Genomic DNA, 10,786 nt, shown 5'->3' with positions numbered 1-10,786 from the left:
GGAAACCCTGTATTTTGTGTATGTGCTCTGATGCTTCCATTAATCATTGCTACTTTGCTGTAAATTATGTAACAACGCTGCAATATAATCAGACTGAGTGACAGCTGTGGTTTTGGCCTCAGCACCAAAGTTGTGATCATCATTACTGTGGAAACTAATCATGTTGCAAGATACATGTCAATATTTAATAAAGATGACATGGCTGAAAACAGCGATTGTGTGGTGTCATTCCGCAGAATCTTACCAAATGAATGTACTCTCACTTGAATGTTTCATACGATTGCGAGTAAATTAGAGCACAAAGCCAACTTTTATGTCACATGATATAAACCAAGATTTAGACATGCTCATATTCCATCCAATACACCTGTTCATAATTTCCTAGCCTGGTATCCAAATTCATAATATCTGCCAGTCTCTTTAGTGCTCTTGGCAAATAGATTTGCAGAGAGGACAAAAGAGACTTGGCACGCCTATCACAAACACTCAAAGAGAAACTACAAAAAACTTTTTCAGTTCATACAATGTAAATGGTTTAATGTCATTGGAAGTCTTCAAATATCTTCGTACTTCAATGTCCAAGCTTCATACATTACACGTAGTTTAAGGTACATGTATTACTTCCTTACCATACACCTATTCGGATTCTAATCAATATCAAACTTCAAATATGGATATGGTATGGTGTGTACTATAAATTTAGTTTTGAAGAATTTGATGTCCAATCCCTACACATTCATCTACTGAGATGAATCATTGTCTATTGAAGACTGAAGAGTAATACATAATGTCACTAGCTCCCCTTTCCTTTCTACAAGTACAGCCCCTCCGGTGTCCCCTCGTTCTTCCTATACAGCACATTCTCCTTGGATTTCTTGAAGTCTTCGTTGGTGACTTTCATTCTGCGTTCTCGTAGAGCCATCAATCCTGCTTCAGTGCAGATAGCCTATAACATACACATGTACATGTTTAGATCTGTGTCTCACATAATGTAAGCTGTTTCAGTCTGAACAGCGCATGTGCAGTGTGATGTATTGTGGGTAACCTGTCAAAGTTCAAGGCCCCTAAGACAAACAAAACACATCTGCACATAGTATCAAGCATGGTCTAGACAAGAACTGTTTACAATTTAGGGGCCTTCACCTTAAACCATGATCCAGCTTATTAGAACTGTTGTTCAATTCTCAAACAGAATAAAATGTTCAACATTGATACAACACAGTTTATTAAACTAAGACATAGACTACAAAATAAGATTCATACTGACCTTGATATCGGCCCCTGAAAGGTCGTCTTTAGCCATGATAAAGTCCTCCAGGTTTACGTCTTCCGCCAGGGTCATGCGACTCGTGTGGATCTGGAAGATTCTTCTCTTTGTTTTCTCGTCTGGCAGCGGGAACTCGATCTTACGGTCAATGCGGCCTACGAGTACAAACAGAAGTCAATGGCATTAAGGAACATACAAAGGGCATTTTTTCAGCAAGGTGCCACTGCTAAAAAATCCTTCAAATGGACAAAGGAAAATGTCCCCAGTATAAAATATAGTCTGTGTAACGCAAACTCCGCTATCCGGAGCTGTAGGACGGGGTCTAAGAAGTGCGATTAAATCAGGCTATATGAAATACATGACTTACCAGGTCTGATCAAGGCTGGGTCCAGAGTTTCTATTCGGTTGGTGGCCATAATTACCTGAATGAGGAAAGAAGAGGGTTCAGGAAATAGTCAACATGACACAGACAAATCAAGAACAATATTTATGAAGTAATGAACAAACAGCATGCTCTACAGGGCTGTTACAGGACCCTAGAATTTGACCATGCATGCACACTTCTACTAACCCACTGTCATGAGAGTCACATTTGTTGGAAATGTATGTGGTCATTGTGTCTACTTAAAAAGCACACAAAAACTATTGGCAGCAACAATGAAGTTAACAACCAAATTTCGTTGGAAGCAGCGTATCTTTCGAGTAGAAATAAATTGCAGTTGGTATAAATGAAAGGGAATTTAAAATCCACCTAAACACACATTTCAGGCCCAACTATTTTTACACTAGACTCTAAAAAGTATACCCTTGTAGAAGAATGGGAACTTGCCCCTTACCTTCACATCCCCCCGTGAGTCAAACCCTTGTAGAAGGATGGGAACGTGACCCTTACCTTCACATCCCCCGTGAGTCAAACCCTTGTAGAAGTATGGGAACTTGCCCCTTACCTTCACATCCCCACGTGAGTCAAACCCTTGTAGAAGTATGGGAACTTGCCCTTTACCTTGACATCCCCCCGTGAGTCAAACCCGTCCAGCTGGTTCAGCAGCTCCAGCATGGTCCGCTGGATCTCACGTTCCCCGCCGGAGTTGGACTCGTACCGCTTCGTACCCACCGCGTCGATCTCGTCGATGAAGACGATGGACGGGGCGTGTTCCTCCGCCACTCTGAACAGCTCGCGCACCAGCTTGGGTCCGTCCCCGAGGTACTTCTGGATCAACTCCGACCCGACGACTCTCAGGAAGGTGGCTGATGTCTGGTTGGCCACTGCCTTGGCCAGGAGAGTTTTACCTGCAAATAACATACAAAAAATTCACAATGTGCTGAACAAGCATCCTGACTCATACTAGAAATTCAACTGCACACATCCAAGCCTTCACAATGTTCAATACAATGCATTACAAGTGTTCTGTACTCATCTGTACATCTGTACATTATGGTACACCACAGGCTTCAACAGTTATTGTTATGTTGTATCACACTGGCTTCCATACAATAATTAAAATGTACTTTATATGCCCTGCATATACTGCTATCAAAAATTGAGGACCACATTAAGATATTTCAATTGATGTTCTTACAATTTTTTGTTTCACAGCACCAAATTTTCACACCTGGTTTCAAAATGAATGTGTATTTCCTCAGGACGGTAGGAAGTATACAACACTTGGTATTCTGCATCAACACTTAGTATTCCAGCCAAGTAATCTAAATGTAAGATTTGGCACATGGGAAGCTTACCTGTTCCAGGAGCACCATACAGGATGACTCCCTTGGGAGGTTTGATGCCCATCTCTTCATAGTACTCTGGGTGAGTCAGGGGCAGCTCCACCGACTCCTAATGGTGGAGGAAAAAAAATATCTTGATGTCACTATTTTTTTCAAAAGGCTTGTATCATATTAGTATGAAATGTGACAAATACAATGTAAACTGCATGAATTTGGTGAAAGCAAGACTTGAATTTGATTCTATAACTTCAAAGTTCTATGAATCTGGATAGCACGTGATCAATATTCAGCTAACAATAGTAACATTATAGCAAAGTTCCCAAGACATCAAGACCTTTGTCATTGCATTCATTGCATCAGTCCAAGCAGAATTTCTACTGCAGAAAACAAATCAATATCTATAAAAGGAGAAATGTTTGCAGGGGATTTATGTTTGCACTTTTAGCTGTGATATAAACAACACGACCTTAAAACCACCAGGAAAATTTTTGTACTTCATGCCTAACCCCTTGATTCAACTGGCAGTCTGCAAACATGAAACCATTGTGACCTCTCCATTTCCTCCCTACTACAAAACTACATTCCCACAAACATTTCCCCTTTAGAGTATGACTATGAGCCAGCTCATGCCTACTGTGACTACCTTGATCTCCATGATCTGGTGGTCCAGACCCCCAATGTCAGCGTACGTCTCAGACGGTGCCGATTCCAGCTTCATAACCGACACCATGGGGTCTGTGTCGTCACCCAACACCCCCACAATGGCCTGCACCTGGCCAGAGCAACAAACAAACAAACAAACAAACCTTGATCTCCTGGATCTGCTGATCCAAGCCTCCTATGTCTGCGTATGATTCCTTGGGGGCTTTTTCAAGCTTCATGACTGTCACCATGGGGTCTGTGTCATCGCCCAGCACGCCCACTATAGCATGCACCTGCAGGAACACAACATGCGCTTACCCACAGCTCATGCAGGGAGCCAATAGCAAGGTAGGAGGGTTATACAGCCCTGGTAGTGGGGAGCTGGGAGGAAAACTATTGGACAGGCCTGCATCATGCCCACAATTAGCTGGGATAAGCTGGTTCATGGTTTAGACTACACATGCACATCATGATACATTCTGGGTAGTATGTCAAAGTTGAAGGCCCCGGAGACATAAATAAAAAAACGTCTGGCCATGGTATCAAGCGTGGTCTAGATAAAAACTGTTTCAAGTTAGGGGACATCACTTGTGTGCAGTTATAAACATGAACCAGCTTATAAAGGTACATGTTAGCATCAAACATCTTATTGGTTTTTAATATTATCTGATTGACATTAGTGATAAGTGTTGGAATCACAAAAGGCACTGAGGATGCTTTGGTTAAGCCAATCCAGTGTTCATAATCTACAGGGCACACACATTATCTGTTAGGCTGTTAGCTGACACACCCATCACCACTTACACAGATCAAGGGCATATATCATGTAATACCAACCAAATCTAGTCATCGTAACTATTAACTGGTGCTTGACAATACAGGTATGTCTTAACATTTACAGCATTAACTCTAGCTTAAAAATACTGAATTTCACAGGGTCAATAACACTCACACAGTTGACTAGCATTGGCTATATACTATTGATAGCTGAATGGTCACCCAAACTCAAACATCAACAGAGTGTTGTACATATTTTTCACAAGAGAATCTACCCTATACAACATGGCTTGGTGGCCTACAAACACTGGCCGGCCCCTTAAAGTCGCAGAGCAATTGAGAGAATCCTGCGCATATCAATGCCAAAAATGTCATTTAGAGCTCGCAGATTCTTTAGCCAACACATTTCCCTGCTGTGTAACAGTCTTACATTTTTTTTACAAGTGTTACCTTATGGTTCATGAGAACAGAGCAGCCCGGCTCCAGCTGGTCCTTATCCACAAAGGACAGGATGCTGACGTAGTGCTCCGACCCCACGGATGTGGACACGATGGCGTGGTTGTCATCTATGATCTCCTCCAGGGAACCTACAGACATGGGGCTGCCTCGCAGGTCATCCACCTTAGAACGCTCCTCCTGATATGGACAGAAGGGTGACCAGGGGGTTAGGGTTGTTACAAATCCCGCGCAAGCAACTTAGTGGCCACTTAATGCCTATTTCCCCACTCAACATCTGTGAAAATGAGTACCTAGTACTACCTACAAATTGATTGCGCTTTAACTTTGGCTTCAGGCAGTTGGAAAATTTTGTACCGGAAAAACAAACAAAGAGCCACCTTTTTTTTATTTTTGAATTGACAATTTGGTCCTTTTTAAGTAGTGACAATGAAAAATCTGTTCCTCTTTTTAAGTAACACAGCCAGCATGAAGGACTGACCGTGGGTTGCAGCTGAGGGTGTTTCTCTTGCACACCAAACAACAACAGGCCATGCAGAGACCAGCTGTTGCCATAATGTGTGCTAGAAGTATCTAAGTATCATCCAACCCATTGCATACACAAGCATAAGGACTTGGTCCTTAGAGACAACCTTCTCCCCTCACCTCCACCCTCTCATCCTGAGGCTTGAGCCTCTCCTGGTTCCTGATGAACTCTTCCTCCATCAGCATGTAGTCCTTAATCCTCTCCAGCTTCAGCAGCTTCAGTCTGCAGCGGGTGTGCGGGGTCACTGGGGGGACACAGCAACAGTCTCTACAGTACACTGTACCACACAGCAACAGTCTCTACACTGTACCACACAGCAACAGTCTCTACACTGTACCATATGCTAATACTGGGGGGACACAGCAACAGTCTCTACACTGTACCACATGCTAATACTGGGGGGACACAGCAACAGTCTCTACACTGTACCACATGCTAATACTGGGGGGACACAGCAACAGTCTCTACACTGTACCACACTGTACCACATGCTAATACTGGGGGGACACAGCAACGAATACTGGGGGGACACAGCAACAGTCTCTACACTGTACCACATGCTAATACTGGGGGGACACAGCAACAGTCTCTACACTGTACCACATGCTAATACTGGAGGGTCACTGGGGGGACACAACAACAGTCTCTACACTGTACCACATGCTAATACTGGGGGGACACAGCAACAGTCTCTACACTGTACCACATGCTAATACTGGGGGACACAACAACAGTCTCTACTGTACCACATGCTAATACTGGGGGACACAACAACAGTCTCTACTGTACCACATGCTAATACTGGGGGGGCACTGGGGGGACACAGCAACAGTCTACACTGTACCACATGCTAATACTGGAAGCCTGTGGAAGGTCAGTTACTTGTGCAGTGGTGTTACTCACGGTAAAGAGAAAAGGAGGTTTTTGAATTTGCTGTTGAAACAATTGTAATACAGTAGTCATTAATGTAGCCTGGATAATGGACACCAGTCAGGACTGGGGTCGGGTATCCACACAATCATAAATGGGACAGTTACTAACTCCCAAGCAAGTCTGCAGAGGGTTGAGAGGCTGCGAACAGCTATGTGCAACAGGGGTTTTGACTGGTGTGGCCAACTAAAAGTGCTTCCCAAGATTGTGTTAGAGCACATGGACCACAAATTATGAGCAAGCTGCTGAGGATGTGTTAGTGGGTGTACACGTACCTGCAGGGAGTTTGTTAGCAGAGTCCGGCCCCTTCCCCTTCTTCCTGCGCTTCCCCACCCTGGTGGGAACAGGCGGCTCATAACGCTTCTTCTTGTCCTAGACAGCAGAGAGAAGACAGTACGAGTGATGAATAAACAACACGGCTATGGACTGAAACATCCTGTCAACAATATAAAATAACCCTTACCGACAGGATGCATAAGAATCAATGCTTGCCTATCTTTTTAGAGAACAGGTGTAATGGCTCATTGGTTAGAGTGGCCAACTGGCAAACCAGAGGTTGTGGTTTCATTGCTGGCAGTGTCATGGTGTATGTTTCATTTTTGCACTATGTTATAGAATTACCCTCAGGGCTAGAATTAAGATTGACAGGTGTTATTCAGAACTGTTACCAAAGGAACAGCACATTAATGGTGCAAAATATTCTTAGGAATACCCTGTCAATAGTGTCCAAAAATGTATGGAAAAGAGACATCCAACTAATAATGTTCACACAGAAGAAGTACAATCAACACATCCTTACCTTGTCGTCTTTCTTTTCCCCTCCTTGCCCACCGGCACCTCCGGACTGGTTTTGACCCTGATTAAGGAAGAGTAGAAATATTTTACAGGTTATTCTTAGGCTTATCTAATGTACTTTGTAACAGACAAAGGAACTACAGTACTGATTCTGTCCACCATTTTATTATTTCCTGTTTAAGGTCTCCTTCCGGTATTACTCCGCCGGTGGACACTCAAACGTAGATCCTTCCAAAATATAAATGGGGCCCAAAATCGTGTGTTTATGTAGGTGATAAATTGCCTTTTATCGCCCCCATGTCATATCGAAGGATTTGAGATGAAAGGTTGTGTATTTCTGACAGGATCGGTTGGAAAAGTTTCGGTATTCGGGTTATTCTCGGACGTGTACGTTTGTTTGTCCTGAGTAATGCGGTAAGCGGGTCACTGAAGGAAAGCCCCACTTTCTGGATAGTTTTTCTGTGCAGTTATAGATATCATAAAAATCGATCCATCGGTCAGATTTTGACGGTATTTTTTTTATTGATTACTGGATAAGTGCTCTTGTAATAGAAATTAAAACATCTCCAGCAGAATGGTTTCTTTATTGGATTTTCGCCCATTAAAGTTGCATAATAATACGTTGTTTTCAATGAGAGAGCAAAAGTCCGGAATGAGACCTTAATAAAAATGAAAAATATTCCTTAAAAATCAACGATTTGAGCTAGGGCAAAAATTTCAAAACAATATTTACCCAGGATTTAATCTACGATTTTTGAGGGTTCGTTACATTGCGTAACTCTATCCGTTGCCATGGTGACGGACGAGACCATATTTCGTGGGGTTGATTTACTTCTTATTTTTATTTTACCTGTATTAGAAGGATTTGCAATCATCTAGAGTTACGCAAATGCCAGAAAAAGTGCATTAGTAAGATGGAGACATATTGGAAAGCTATCTGGATCGTGTAAGGCGTCTATAAAGTATTTCCCGACAAGCACATACGCACAGAATCTATAGAAATACCCCTTATATTGTAAACCTATTTTCGCGGACCACTTGTGTAAGCGTCAAATACAGATATTAGATGTCAGGCCGAAGTTGTGTCTCTTTCAATGACCCACAGAACAGCAAAACAAAGAAAAATGAGTACTGTCTGTGTTCTAGTGTCAGGGACAGCGTCCAATACAAGACAAACGACGCGCTATGCTGTGTCAGGCACGATATTAACTCTTGTTGTATTCTGCTATTCTGCTTCTCCCAAAATCGTATGCTTGAAAGTAGGTTAAACTGACTATACAACTAAACGATATGTATCCCGTACTTCGATTTTTCTGACCGAAACCTGTGTTGTTGCTTCTCTTTAAAGCCCCCCCCAGCCCCCCCCCCCTTCCCGCAAACACACCCACACGTAGACTAAGCATGGCCACCGGACAGGGACACGAATCCCCGCTACTCTGCACCCCCCCCCTCCTTTATTAAAAAGAAAGGATAAAACCCCAAACGAAGTCTACATGACGCGAATTTCTACACTCGGACATCCGGATCGCAAAATAGTAATATTTAAGCGAATTTCTAGCCAGGTGTGATGAAAAATTGATACCTGGGCAGTATTCTAACTCTCCTTGTAAAAGTTCTTATTTTGTTCTGTGATAGGTCCCGTCCCTTAAGCTCACCTTCCTTTGTGAGTGCTACAATTTGGTGTCAATGTGATTTCATTTACCGTTCTCCTACTCGCCAAGGTGGAAAAGCTACTTTTTGGCCAACCTGATCGCGAATCTATAAGTTGAACACCGCGCTATCTCAGTAGGACATTGCCCATCCCTTCTTTAGACTGACTTCTACAGCGCGCTACCTGGACTATCAGCAGCATTTCTCTTTCTTTCCTAAACGCGGGTAGCTACTTTGGCTATTGTAGAGGCTTGGCTTTACAGCTGTTCGTGATATGTGAATGTCTTTGGTTTTGGGGGCTAATTCCGATTCGATTTTTATCTAAATGCCCTTACAGTTACTCCCCCTTTCTTCCAGCAGCATACACACGTGGTTTAGTATCGAAAAAAGCCATTTCTTGCATTCTCTTCCGGTTTAGATGAAAACCAGATGGACATAGGCTACATAGCATATCATTCTAACCCATAGTGTAAAGCCAGCACTTTTAATTGCTGCTCCGACACGTCAAAATAGCAATTAAAGTTCTTTTCAAAAAATTGTACTTTTACTAGAGTTGGGTAGGGGGCGCTTCTTATATGCGGCAAGATGTGGGCGACGTTTCTTGAGGCGTTGCTAGGTAACGGTTTGACTTGAGACGGAAATATTTTCAGAGATTATTGGGGGACAAGTATTCTTTTGTTTGCCAAGACATCTTAATAATCAATGGAATTAAGGTCTCGTTCCGGTATTACTCCGCCGGTGGACACTCAAACGTAGATCCTTCCAAAATATAAATGGGGCCCAAAATCGTGTGTTTATGTAGGTGATAAATTGCCTTTTATCGCCCCCATGTCATATCGAAGGATTTGAGATGAAAGGTTGTGTATTTCTGACAGGATCGGTTGGAAAAGTTTCGGTATTCGGGTTATTCTCGGACGTGTACGTTTGTTTGTCCTGAGTAATGCGGTAAGCGGGTCACTGAAGGAAAGCCCCACTTTCTGGATAGTTTTTCTGTGCAGTTATAGATATTATAAAAATCGATCCATCGGTCAGATTTTGAGGGTATTTTTTTGATTGATGACTGGATAAGTGCTCTTGTAATAGAAATTAAAACATCTCCAGCAGAATGGTTTCTTTATTGGATTTTCGCCCATTAAAGTTGCATAATAATACGTTGTTTTCAATGAGAGAGCAAAAGTCCGGAATGAGACCTTAACGTCTATTATTTTGCTTCACATGATCTCTTGAGTGCTGAGTTTCACTTAGCTCCAGTTCGTTTTCATGATCTCTCTAGGTTTTTATCTCTTGGTACTTGCACTAATGTGTTGTTCGAAATGGTTTCGGATGAGCAAGCTCGTTGAGTCTTTGTGTACTCGCAATGAACCAGAAGAAGGTGCAGGTCTGCGTGTTGATTTTTTCTGTGAGATCTTTTCTCATTCTAGCTAGAGTGATGCTTGTGCTTTCCTCTGGATAAGTCAAGTTATTATTTTCAACGTCCTTGGAGGCACTATGCCCTGAATCACAAAGAAGAAGAAGAAGCAACTCTACTGTTTTGATCTGACATGACTCTTACAGCATCAACGTTTAATTTGTGAATGAATGATAACCATGCTGGGCTCTTTGAGAAGGCAATGGTAATGGCAATGTGCTGATACTTGAACTGGAATAAATCATTTGTTTTCCCAATAATCAAAAGATTTCGAACACAACGCATGGCCGTGGGGAGGGGGGCGAAGTGAGTCAGCACTGTACTGCGAGACGTTGCTGTTTTCTAACGTGTCGTAATTTCCAACAACACAAAACCCTAGTTTTGAGTGTGATCAATTAAAAAGCATATTCGCTTTCTGTTAGTCCATAAAAACAAGGCATAATACTCAAAATACTTAACTACGACAGCTTTTAAATGTGACAGAATCGTAACCTACCATTTTCGCCCCTTCGGAAGTATGGACTATCCCAGAATGCAGTTCGTCCGCCCGAACAAATTACTGCGCTTTTTGTTTGAGCCGCTAGAGGACGCTTCTGAGCGGTCCCCC

At 42.6% G+C, this 10,786-nt stretch overlaps 1 protein-coding gene across 2 annotated transcripts; it reads right to left on the bottom strand.

The window, feature by feature from the left end:
* Positions 1–508: 508 nt before the first annotated feature.
* LOC118422977 (26S proteasome regulatory subunit 4) lies at positions 509–10,742 on the bottom strand. Of its 2 annotated transcripts, none has more exons than XM_035830874.1 (11): positions 10,676–10,742; positions 7,126–7,182; positions 6,602–6,698; positions 5,516–5,640; positions 4,865–5,050; positions 3,802–3,930; positions 3,008–3,104; positions 2,271–2,557; positions 1,635–1,689; positions 1,268–1,422; positions 509–946 (listed from the first exon to the last, which is right to left on the bottom strand). In XM_035830874.1, exons 1-11 carry the CDS (start codon positions 10,676–10,678, stop codon positions 812–814), a joined length of 1,326 nt encoding a protein of 441 aa, XP_035686767.1. In that variant the 5' UTR covers positions 10,679–10,742; the 3' UTR covers positions 509–811. The 2 variants fall into 2 exon arrangements, with proteins under 2 accessions (XP_035686767.1, XP_035686773.1); XM_035830880.1 differs by lacking the exon at positions 3,802–3,930 and adding an exon at positions 3,639–3,767.
* Positions 10,743–10,786: the final 44 nt, after the last annotated feature.

The sequence above is a fragment of the Branchiostoma floridae genome, chromosome 1, assembly GCF_000003815.2.
Source record: "Branchiostoma floridae strain S238N-H82 chromosome 1, Bfl_VNyyK, whole genome shotgun sequence".
In the NCBI taxonomy this organism is placed as follows: domain Eukaryota; kingdom Metazoa; phylum Chordata; class Leptocardii; order Amphioxiformes; family Branchiostomatidae; genus Branchiostoma; species Branchiostoma floridae.
The sequence above is the reverse complement of the archived record's forward strand: the minus strand, read 5'-3'. Positions and strand labels throughout refer to the sequence as shown.

What these genes read in the sequence shown, in the direction of transcription:
- LOC118422977 (XM_035830874.1), bottom strand. An exon ending in CTCAGGATGAGAGGGTGGAG is followed by an intron (nt 5,051 to 5,515) that starts GTGAGGGGAGAA and finishes TGTCCATATCAG; the next exon opens with GAGGAGCGTTCTAAGGTGGA. An exon ending in CCCAGCCTTGATCAGACCTG is followed by an intron (nt 1,423 to 1,634) that starts GTAAGTCATGTA and finishes TTGTACTCGTAG; the next exon opens with GCCGCATTGACCGTAAGATC.